The 12,312-nt window shown below is 41.1% G+C and overlaps 1 protein-coding gene across 1 annotated transcript; it reads left to right on the top strand.

Moving 5' to 3' along the window:
* The first annotated feature begins 5,467 nt into the window (after nt 1-5,467).
* LOC115690668 (uncharacterized) lies at nt 5,468-6,729 on the top strand. Its single transcript, XM_030617105.2, has 5 exons — nt 5,468-5,610; nt 5,700-5,861; nt 6,077-6,260; nt 6,404-6,496; nt 6,591-6,729. Exons 1-5 carry the CDS (start codon nt 5,576-5,578, stop codon nt 6,687-6,689), a joined length of 573 nt encoding a protein of 190 aa, XP_030472965.1. The 5' UTR covers nt 5,468-5,575; the 3' UTR covers nt 6,690-6,729.
* Nucleotides 6,730-12,312: the final 5,583 nt, after the last annotated feature.

The raw sequence follows: 12,312 nt of genomic DNA, 5'->3' as shown, positions 1-12,312 counted from the left end.
CAGGCTCTCGCAGACGTGCAGCCCTGCCGCGCCGCTAGCTTGCGGCCCGTTGGGGCAACGGCTACGCCCCAACGGGCATTTTGATAATAAAAAAAAAAAAAAAAAAAACACATAACCGTTGCAATTTTGCAACGGTTATGTTTTATTTTTTTAATTCTAAATTTTCTTCTATTTTTTTCCTATAAATTCTCTCAAATTCTCACAATACACACACAATTCTCTCAAATTCTTCCAATTCTCTTCTCTCAAGTCTCAAATTTTCTCAATACTCAAATTCTCTCAAATTCTCCGAAATTCTCTCAATTTTCTCAATCCACGCAATTCTTTCTTAATTCTCCCAATTAATCCGCTCAATTCTCTAATCCATTCGAAAAATGGCAAGTGGAAGTCGAGTGCCAACAAAGGTAAGAATATCGCGACGGAATCCCATCATTCTTTTGATCCTCGTGAATATGCAGATTTTCAAGATGATGAAATCAACATTTTTCACGATGTGGAGCGCGTCCCGACGCAAGAAAGTTTTCATCCTCCTGCTGAAATATCTACAACAAAGGAAGCGGAAGAATTTACATCCGACATTTGGAATCACTTCACGAAAATGGAAAGGTTTGATATCGGTCAAAAAAGGTATGATATAATTTGTAAATATTGTGGAAAAATATATAAATATACAGTGGATGAGGATATGGAACATTTAAACGACATCTTATGAGCAAACATCCAACTAAACGGAATCGATATCGGGCAACAACAAATTTCTGGTACGTCAATCCTAACACTTCCCCTTTATTTCGTTTTAATGAAAAAACTTATAAGGAAGAATTAGGCAAATTTATTTCCGTTGAGCATTTAGCATTTAATTTTGGAGAAAGATTTGGTTTTAATGAATTTGTACAAAAGCATGTGCTCCACAAGCAAAACGTGTTTCTAGAAATACAACTAAACGAGTAATTAAAGATCTTTACAAAAATGGAAAAAATGATTTACAAAACTTTTTATGCAATTTAATGGATGCGTGCATATAGGTAGTGATATTTGGAGTGATCATTGGCAAAATCATTCTTACATGGGCATAACATGTCATTGGATAGATGACGAATGACTATTCAAAAAAGAGTTATTGCATTTAGAGTTTTCGATGATCATCATACGGCAAATAATATTTATAGACTAATTAGGCAAGTTTTAGAAGAATATTATTTGCTTAACAAAATTTTTTCAATTGGTTTTGATAATGCCGCAAAGAAATACCGCTTCAATTGCCGAGTTAGAAAATATTTGTAAACCCGCTTTTGGTGGAAAATTTTTTCACATTAGATGTGCTTGTCATGTTTTAAATTTATGTGTACAAGATGGTTTGAAAACTCTTGATATTTTTCTTCAACCAATAAAAACGGCGATTCAATTTTTATGGAAACATCCCAAAAAAATGAAAGAATGGGGTAGATTTTGTAGAGATAATGGCAAAAGCCAAAAAGATTTCCAAGAGATGTTCCAACTCGTTGGAATTCTACTTTCCACTTGCTTAGTGAATCTTTAGCATATAAAGATTTATTATGTGCATTCATTTCTAATAATATACCTGAGATTAATTTATACCCACAAGAGTGGCATATTTGCCAAAAAATTTTAGATCTTTTAAAGGTTTTTAATGATGCAACTTATACTTTGTCTGGTGTTTATTATCCTACTACACATTTATTTTTAGTAGAGTGTACTAATATTATCTAACTTTTGATGAATATGAAAATGATGTTGAATTACAACCTACTCGTAGTTGCAATGAAAATGAAATGGCTTCATTATTATAGTGAAATTCCCATGATTTATTTAGTTGCTTGTGTTTTTGATCCACGTTGCAAATTGGATGGCTTAAATGATTTTTTGCGTGCGTATTATCAATGTTTACATTATGATGTGACAAATGTTACAACCATAGTACGTGAGGTTAAAAACGTAGTAATAGAATTATATAATGAATTTTATACTAAATATAATTTAGGTGATATTAGATCTTCTCAATCTACGGAGATACAAAATGACAAACGACAGTAAAATTAGTAGAGGTACTCAACTTTTATTACATAGACAAAAAAAAAAGGGAGTAATAGGAAATATTTCTGAATTAGAGAGTTATCTAACCATTTTATTTGAGTTTATCGTCGGAAGGTGGTGCAGATTTTTATTTTGGATTGGTGGAAGAGGCACGCAAGCCAATACCCAATCCTTTCTCTTATTGCAAAACAGATTTTTTCAACCCTTTGTTCTACGGCATTGCGGTCGAACAAGCATTCAATCTTAGGAGGTAATATTTTGAACGAACATCGTTCAAGATTATATCCAGAATCGATGGAGATGCAAGCTTGTGTTGCTTGATTGGACGAAGGCTCAATACCGCAACAAGAGATAGATCGGAATAATGAATCCGAATTCTTTAACGACGGAGATACTACCGCTACCACTATCGTAGATTGGAACGGGTAGTGACGATTGAGGGTAAAAGAACTATTGGAGTTGGCAAATATTTCGGAACTCTTGTTTCTCATACCGGACGCCCACGTGAGCTTAGGGAACCGAAATATAATCCGACGATATGTGACCTCGGGTCCCCGCGCACGGAATGCTTAGGTTTTGGGATAATTTTAGGGTATATATATTGTACTCCTTTTTTAAGATCGTTGTAACGAATTGTAATGTGCTTAATGATAATTTATTAAGTTGAAGCCCTCTCTTTCTCTCTTGTCTTTTTGTCCCCAAATTTGAGTACAATTTACATTTTAATCACAATTTATATTGAATAATGTTCTATCACAAGAATAGTATTTTTTAATTTTTTTATTTTCATTTCTCGTTTTTCCTTTTCTGTTTTTCTTTTTTTCTTTTCCTTTTCCTTTTCTGTTTTTCCTTTTTCTCTTTTGTCTTTTTCCTTGTTTCGTTTTTTAAAATTATAATTTATATTTTAATTTTTTTTCTTCCTCCGCGGCCGGTCGGCCATGGCCGGGCCGGCGCGGAGGTCGCCGGCGAGGGGAGGGCCCTTGCCGGCGCGGCGAGGGCGGCCCTCGCCAGGCCGGGCGAGGCCGGCCGCCGACGCGGCGAGGCGAGGCTCGCCTCGCTGCAACCCGGCGAGCGAGCTCGACCGGCCGGGCGAGGCCGGCCCTCGGCCGGGCCGGGCGAGGCCGCCTTGCCCGACGCCGCAAGGCTCTGCCTCGCCCGCAACCGGGCGAGGCTCGACCTCGGCGGCGTCGGGCGCGGCCGGGCCTCGCCCGGCCCCAGCGAGGGCCGGCCTCGCCCGGACGCCGCGAGGGCCGCCTCGCCTAGAGGCCGGCGACCTCCGCGCCAGCGCCCGGCTATGGCCGGCCGCGGAGGAAGAAAAAAAAAAAGAAAAGGAAAAGAAAAAAAAAAAAAAAAATAGGCTCGGCCGAACCGGTTCCGAACCGGAACTCGGACTCAACCGTGCGGTTCCGGTTCCACGCGCAACCGGGTGAACCGCCGGTTCGAACCGTGGCCACCTCTAGGCGTAAGGCTTGCTTGGGGAAAAACTAGGTTGTTCGGTGGCCTCATAAGATCAAGTATCCAAATCGACACCTTATATCTAACCACTGCTCTTTCCCCCCATTTCTAGGGGCCTCGTCCTAATTTATTATCTACCGTCGAGGTCCGAGGATGTAACAAAATGGAAAAAAAAACACATAATTTAAGTTTAAATTAATGAAAATCCTAGTTTTCCCGTGGAAACAGATCTAGGTAGCTGTCAGGAAGTAATGGCGCACCAAAATTAACTTAAGTGATACGAGAATTACAGAAACTTATTAATTTTTTTGCAAAGTACGAAAATTTACATTAAAAAAAATTGAAAATTTTGAAATAAAATATTAGGAAAACTAATTGGAGGGAGGGGGAGAGAGAAAGGGAGTTTGAAAAGTGAAAGTAGATTGGGCTTTTCTCATGGATCCCACTCCCGGGCCCAAGTAGATTCTTTTTTTGGTCTGACAGGCCCAAGAAGATTGGGGGAGGAGGAATCATCACGAGCAGTTTGGGCTAATTAAGCCCACAGAAAAGGCCCATGAAACAAATGGTACGATATCAAACGAATGACAGAGACACGGTTGGAAAGTATGAATCCCTAATGCTTCAAGACACAATTTCTTAAATCTCTAACACTTTCTAAACCATTTAAATCTTATTTTTCTAAATATATATTTTTTGGTCCAAAAAGCATTTTTCTAAATATATTTAGTATGTTACTTTATTCACATACTGTTTAACTAGAATCTGAATAGTTTATATCAAGTTTGTACAACAAACTTTGTCAAATATTCTACGAGACAAAAGGTTTCTCACGGGAGAGTAAGAAATATTTTAGAGAGTTTTATGATTTAAGTGCATCGTTCAAATATTGAGACACGTAATGTTCTCGCGCATTGCACTAGGCATAATTTATAGGAGTAATTCGACACTATAAATAAATTAATTGTTTGAATTGAGGGGATCTCCATAAGAAAAAATATACATAATAAAAACGTGTCGTGGAAATCCTTTTTATTTGAACTTAGACTAAAAAGTTTCATATGATAATCATAAAAAATCATTCTCGAAATTTCGTCTAATACTTCAAATCCTCTTATTTCCATACCCTTTTTGTCACGCAGCAGGCTAAAATTCATATGATTATCAAAAAAATCATTAGAAAGATGTATTGCAAGTAAAGAGAAATTTAAAGTGATTCTTTAATTATTTACGGGAATTCATAGAGTTGCTGTTATTTTAACAGCAGACTAAAGACTGTTATAAAGCTTTTTTTTTTGCATATTATAGATACAATGATAGCCACATTAGCAGCCACACATATTTTTACCTAAAAGGCAACAAAGTTTCCATTACCTACAACCCAATATATCTTCAAGTGTATATATACACGCAAGATAAAAATATCTTCACTCCTTAAGCAATTCCAAGATGCACGAACTTTACTTTAGAGGTACGCATGAAATCATCGATTTGGAACACTAACTTTGTTTTGGGGCAAAAAGGAACTCGGTTCACTAACCCCAGCTTTTTCAATCTGCGGCTACTCATTTTTTTTTTGCTCTTTCTTGTCGAAACATACGAGTTTTTTTCTTGAAAAAATCAACATCGTTTTGTGTTGCGGACGTACCTTATGTATGCGTCGATGCCGTTAGTCACGGTTTCGTACCGGCTCTCGCATGCATGAAAAATCTTAATGGCGAGCCTTCTTTCCCTTTTGAGATCCTTTGAAAAGTTAGGGATATGCACCATCTAATTACTAATTTCAATAGCTCAACAACGACACTATAGCGTCAAATTCAAAGTATATTTTCCCTTCAGAACCGGATGCACCGGTCAACCGGTTTCGAGGGAAAAACCGTAGGTGGAGAAGAGCGCTCCGTCACAACGTGTATACATATATGCGTTATCTACTTCTTCTTCTTCTTCTTCCTCACGAAACTTTCTTGATCACTGCGCTTTCTCTCTCCATTTCAAGAACCTCCTCAACTGATTTCCGAGACTCGAGCACAGCACCGTCGCTCGTCGCACGGAGAAAGAACACCCCATCATGCACAGCCCCGATCCAGATCCCCGCGACCCGAGGTCAGTAATCGATTACTCTCTCGGCCCAGGTTTGCCCGCGATGTGCACTCGGGATTGACGGCTCGAGTCTGTCGCCATGTATCTGTTAGGTCCGGCGAACACGGCAACGGGGGTCCAGACTCGATGCGAGAGGACGTCATCAGATTCGTCGACGACGAAGCGTGTGTTGCGTTCAAGGACGAGCCGGACAAGTACCTGAGGTTCTTCTCCGCGTTCTTGGAGACGAATCGCGTCTGCGAAGAGAGTGCACCGTGTGTTCTTGAACTTCTCGTGTTTGTTACTTTCTTTCTTGGCGTGTCTCTAGGGTTTAGGCTCGAGTGCACCAATTAACATGTTCATAATGCTCTAGGGTTTAAGGGAATGATATATGTAAACTTATACGATGAGCAATATATTGATTCCTTTTTCGGCAAGAAAAGTATATATCTCTTCCTCTAAGTTTAACCGGATTCTGAATCATGTGCAGTAATTATATCGAAGAGAGATTTTCCAAGGTCGCGGATTCACTCGAGGAGAAACCTCGACTTCTCGAGCGATGGAACGACGATATCGGACCCAAGCTCCGGACCGTAACGCGACATGGAGAAGCGAAGGGGATTCTAAAAGGAAATCGCGAGCTTTGGGCTGTTAAATTCGCCGACATCGTTAAGGTAACTAATTTAATCTCCATGTCGTAGCTTATAATCCGAGTCTCACTGAGAAATTATTCTTTCAATATCCGTGCTTCGGTTTCTTATTAGTCGACCTTGATTGAAACTTAATCCCCTCGTTGCTGCATTTTTGTGGGCATCAGAGACGATGCAAGGACGAGGCTCGAGATCGCTTTCTCCGCATATTCTGCCGCTATCAGAATGGATCGATAACCTTCGAAGAGTTCGGCGACGAGGTAATTTTTACAATAAAACCCAGTTGACTCTAGTCGTCCCACCGTATCGATCTGTGTTAATTCATTCAAATTCTGCATGCTTGGCTTGCCACAGACGAAGCAGCTGTTTCGTGACGACCCAATGATCTTGGAAATCTTTCGTTCGTTCGCGACCAATCCTCATGGAGATCACGACTATGCGAGATGGGTTTGAAGAAGCCGTCGAAGTTTCTTTCTCAGGATCGTTTCCATGACTTCACGGATGAGTACTTCAGCAGATTTTTTTCCCTCTTTATTTTGGACTTTCGACGTTGAATCTGTCATTGTAAACACTCATTTTCTACCATAAAGCTAGCTTGGCTGCGCGTGAAATTCGTCAACTTACAGAAAACAACGTTTCTTGCTCTTTAAATTTCTTGGCTCATCAAGATCAAGTTATATAACAGAACAGTCCCACTCATGAACAGGCCACGCAAGATTGTTGAATCTGGGCCGCGCTTGAACAGGCCTAGTTCCATCTTTTGGGCCATCGATGAATGTTTTGTGGTGGAAGATCGTGCTGGGTGCAATAAGAGCTCAGCCCGTCCATGCCCGATCGAAAGGTCATTCCTCTCATACTTCCCTAGAGCACTCAAAGATTCACCAAGTTGCATTCACCTACCATCCTTTATGGATTCGTATTAGATCCACCACGTCGCGTGCCGTCTTCCGCACAAGCACGTCGGTCGCAAGATACGCGTTTCGTGAGATCGGCGATGCTCGCTTTAGAAAAGAGAAGGCGAGAAGGAAGAGCCGCTCCCACCAACGATATACATGGGAGTGGATGTCTTCCCCACCACGTGTTTCGTCAATGAATGATGCTCCCGTTTTTCTCAATGAAAACAGGCGAATTTGGAATGTGCTATACCCATTAGCTTTGGCAAACACGATTGATACATCTCGAAATGAGAAAATTATTAGATAATAACAGCCTTTGTTAACTCACTTCACATGAATCGTTAGATCAGGTGGGATTCACGCGAGATTGACATGGTATAATAGCTCATGCGAAACGCGCCAACGTTAGAAAATGCGGTTTGGGAATAAATCTAAGGGCCATAAATGCAAAAAAACAAAGAAGGAAATGCACCTTGAAACGTCACTTTCCCAGTTTTGAAACTTCAAAAAGTCTCAGCAACTGCAATGCCGTGGCGCTCAGCAGCAGACAACCACCCCCACCAGATCTGCTGCGCGCGCCAACTTCTCATCTGCTCTGGTGATATTCCATTTTTTCTTGGCCTATTGCAAGTTTCATGCTTGAAATTTGAATCTTGTTCCCGTGGTGTCCTTTTACTTTGCCCATGGGAAGTTTCTTTTAGCTTTGTTTCCTTTGGTATCCGAAGTGAGAAATCAAGGAGCTCATCCACCGATAGGTGAGGAAGAGGATGATTGCAGGACGGATTTGAGGCCAAACACCACAAGTCCAGAGTCGAGTTCGTTCGCGCCAAATCCTGAATGCATCGGGAGCCCGAAACGGATATCTAAATTGAGTCTTCTACCTACCGAACCCAATTAAGTAAATGAGAACTCGAGACCCAAAAGCTTTATGCTTCAGAAATGTCGAACACATAAATACTATAACGACTCAAATAACCTAGATAAGTGTAGGACAATGATAATACAACGTCGACACGCTTGGTTGAATTTCGGGTCATATTATTCTAAATTTGTGCGTAAACTCGAAACGCATCACTAGTGCTAGCCGGAAATTCCATAAAACTGGATCAATTATGCATCCCCCTAGCTAACTAAGACAGACTACATATATGAGTGTGATTTTAAGGGGAAAAAAACGATTGAAGGATGACTTATTAGGAAAAGCTGGAACAACCACGTCATATAATTTTTTTTGTTTGCTCAAATTATGTCGAAAAACAGAAGAGTAGCACCTTCACCATGGCCAATCACTTACCTCATCATTAGACCTTAATTCTCTAACCTATGTGTTGACCTTGAACATGGTGGAATTAACGTAGCAATCACTTCAACGAGGCCTAAAGGCCAAACGAGGAAGAGGTTGGTAAATAAAACTTGGAGAATGATGGGAGGTTGAATTCAGTAAAATCCATGGAAATGCTTAGTATAAATTCCGAACGACTTAGATGTACGAAGGATTGAAAATTACGAAAACGACGAAATACTAATGGAGGGAGATGGCGCGGCACCGACGGGACAAAATTTGCATTTGGCCTCTTTAAGGCTTGCATGTGAAATTGTGGAGGATGATAAAAAAACTAATTAGCATGTGACACACCTACCACGATACTCAACATGATAAGACCATAGAGTCGTGACAAAGTACGAGAATATAAAAAAGAGAAAAAGCAGGACTAAATGATTAAAATTAAGTTCGATCGAGAAATTAAGGTCCCGGTTTCGCAACCGCAAAGTATGCTTGCAAAAAATTCTTATGACCATTGACCGGCGAGGACTTTACATGGGTTCCACATGATCAGAACGATCGCCGAGATGGAGTTGGCTCACACGCACCGGGTAAATGTGATATTTCATCGCTCCCGTGCACTCGATGACGAGGGTCCGCCGCCACATGGGGCGATGGTCCCCGTTTCGGCTGCACCGAGGCCGTATCGGTATCTTCTTTCGCCCTTTCCTTGAATTCTAAGTCACAAGAAATCATCCCTTCGAGAGACAAGAAAGGCGAAAGGTAAGTGAAAATGAGTTGTGGGTGGCAAAGACATTGACTAAACAGTTAATTAACACCCTTGCCCAAGAATCAATTCTTCTTCTTGTATACACCGCGATAATTTTGTGGGGGTAGGGGCATATGGAGATGGTACTGAAGTTTGGGTCGAGGCCTCCGAGGAAAGATCACATGATTCAGCCTGAAACTCGAAGGAATGTCTTGGGGGCTTGGCGATGGTTGTTGTCCCCATGCATCGCATGTAGCCCATCTTGCGCTCATGTTATGTGTCCCCTCGCTGCGTACCAAAAGCAAAGGCCACACGCGTTAGATGGGTCGCTCAGATCTAGCAAAACCCCCACAAAACCAATATAGAAAAAACCGTCGCCACGTGGACAATAATGTCGGCAAATTATAATTTAGCGAATGCCCATTTATAGAATTTACACTTCAAAAAATAGTAGATAGATCTATTTCGTCCATGTACAAAATAAATGTTGACAAAGACTCCGAAATGACACGAGCTAACTGGAGGCATACGCGCCTTGTTTAACCTCTGAGCGGCCGGACAACCCAAAGCCCTCGCTCGTCCTCCTCTATTTTTTTCGTCCTTAAGAGGAGGGAGTATTCCCTTCAATGTTTTACATCCCCTAAGACCTAAGGAAGAGATTTTGGGAGATGGAGCCTTTTAAGGACCTACTCAGGTCCAAGGCCACTCAGATCTAGCAAACCCCACAAAACATTGTCACGTGGACAATAATGTCAGAAAATTATAATTTAGCGAATGCCTATTTATAGAATTTACACTTTAAAAGATAGTAAATAGATCTGCTTCGTCCATGTATAAAATAAAGATGTTGACGAGGGCTCCGAAATGACTCGGGTCGAAGTAACTTGTGCAGGTAGCAACTAGCAAACACTTTCTTTTTTCTAATTTCTGGCCAATGAAGTCCGATTGCTTTTGCTTAAGCATGGGGCTTAGTCATGATAGATTACCCGTTGACCACGCTTAAGTATATGAAACGTAAAAGCGGAAGTGGTGGGGTAGCGATAGATTCGACTCCAAGGCACAAAAAGGTGCAAATTGTAAATAAACCCTCTTTTTATTGTTTAATCTGCAGATAAATTATATATATATTAATAAATAAAAATAAAGCATGGTTTTATTCCCCCTTGAATAATATCTGGAATTATTTATTGACTTCTCGTTTCCTCTTTTCTTCCCACCGACGACGACCCCTTGTTGGCTAATGGCAACCTCTCGTTTGCCAAACAGTGCGATTGATTTGCTCATCTTCTTCGATATTTTTGGGCCATAGATTAGCTTAGGTAACAAATCGTAACACGTTCCCTTGGATAGACAGAAGAGATGGTGGAGTACATATGATGTTTTAGATTCATGCATGTACTATATGCCGACATGGTCGTCCACGTCAATGCCATGTCAGTGTGCTTCTCCAGCAGCAAATTTTCTGAGGTGGATTTCAAAAAGAAAAAAAAAAGTGTCCCAAAAAATGCAAGGCTTAGCCTCTACGTATAGATATGACTTTTGAGAGAGCCTAGGAAAATTCCCGAACAATGTAATGATTTCGACCCTGGTGAATTCCCTTTGGAACGAGAAGAGAGATAAAAAGACATTAGATTATTCCATGCATGATGAGGCCGGCAGTTCCCTTTTGCATCGTGACCATTTAATATGAAATCAAGGTCAAGGACGAATTCTGGTCACCAACCAAACCCTAATTTCCCCCTCAAATGAGGCCCCAGTCATGCTCTCGAAGGACCTAATTATCAGGTGGGTGTGGGAAGGTGAGACCCATATCCTGGTTTGGTGCTCCCAACCGAATGAACACATGACCCATCACAACTTGTCTCCTAGTTTCTATCTGAACATTATTGCTTAGACTAAGATTTAACCACCCGCTTAGTTTAATCACGGGCCCTTCTATAGCTTAAGCGTGCAAGCATGCTCGAGTTTCGGGACTCGGATTGAATGGACTTTGACATCAAATAGATTACAAATATATCGGCTATGACATATCCCGTGAGGCTCGAGATGATTTGACTTCTTGACACGGATCTTTTTTAGAATGGTTTCTCCTTTGATCTTTTTACTTGGAATTGGATTTAGGGGAGTTCTGAAGGGTTTTACAATCATCAAATTCTCATCGATTGCACGCATGCGAGCAGCCAATTGAACAAGCTGATATGCAGCAGCAACATGGAGGAGTAATGATACGAGCAACTCCATTGATTGCTTACACCAATAAATGTCGGCATAGGCGCATGAATTCCCGTCTCAATTTTGGAGCCGAAACGTTAAATTTTTACCCGCATTGATTGCGGGGCATGATGCTCTTCACATGCTGCTCTTGCTATGCGATTTATTATTAATGCCTTCAACTGTTGCTCAGCGACCATCACTTTGATTGTTGCGCGGTCCTGCATCGACATCGCCACACCTTAATTTCCGCAAACGCTTTTGTTGGTGGGGCGTCGCTGGAGGCTCAAAAGCGACATGCTTGCTATTCTTCTGGTCGACCGGTGGTGCCCTAGATCCATGGAGGAAGCAGGACATAAAAGGCGAGACAGAACAGTTGATGTTTCGAATGGGGCATGGTTAGAAATGACAATAATTGAGGTCGAAACTCCAACCTTTTGCTCTGTGTATATAGACATTGACATGAATAATGGGGATAGGTGCGAGAGTACTCTGAACAGCAAGTTCATCAAGCAATCTCTGATATCTCCATGGTAAATATTAATGCTACTTCGTTTTATATGTAATCCATCCACGTCTCTAGATTGAAAAACCGTATCTCAATTCCGATAACGTGTTATAATTCCACTTCGCTCGCATATAAACTATAGAATATATAGTGCGTAGTGTAATACACTTGCAAATCCTTTTTCTTTTTGTAATTCAAACGCAAGATGATACTCGAGGTGCGGCACTGCTCAAGCTAAGGGATTTATGAGGACGGCTATGCCACCTCTCATTTCCCGGGCTTGGAACTTATGTTTTTTAGTGACAATTTATAAGATTAGAAGCTTTCCACTCCTGAAAAAAGACCCCATTACATGTCAAACGAAGAGGAGCTCTCTGCTCTACAAAATCGACATACGCACGAATCATGCAAATTAGGTGAGATAGTTC

The sequence above is a fragment of the Syzygium oleosum genome, unplaced genomic scaffold, assembly GCF_021117445.2.
Source record: "Syzygium oleosum isolate NSW1041296 unplaced genomic scaffold, Sole_v2.1 Sole_v2.09, whole genome shotgun sequence".
Classification (NCBI taxonomy): Eukaryota; Viridiplantae; Streptophyta; class Magnoliopsida; order Myrtales; family Myrtaceae; genus Syzygium; species Syzygium oleosum.
Note: the sequence above shows the minus strand (reverse complement) of the source record. Positions and strands in the feature narration are given on the sequence as shown.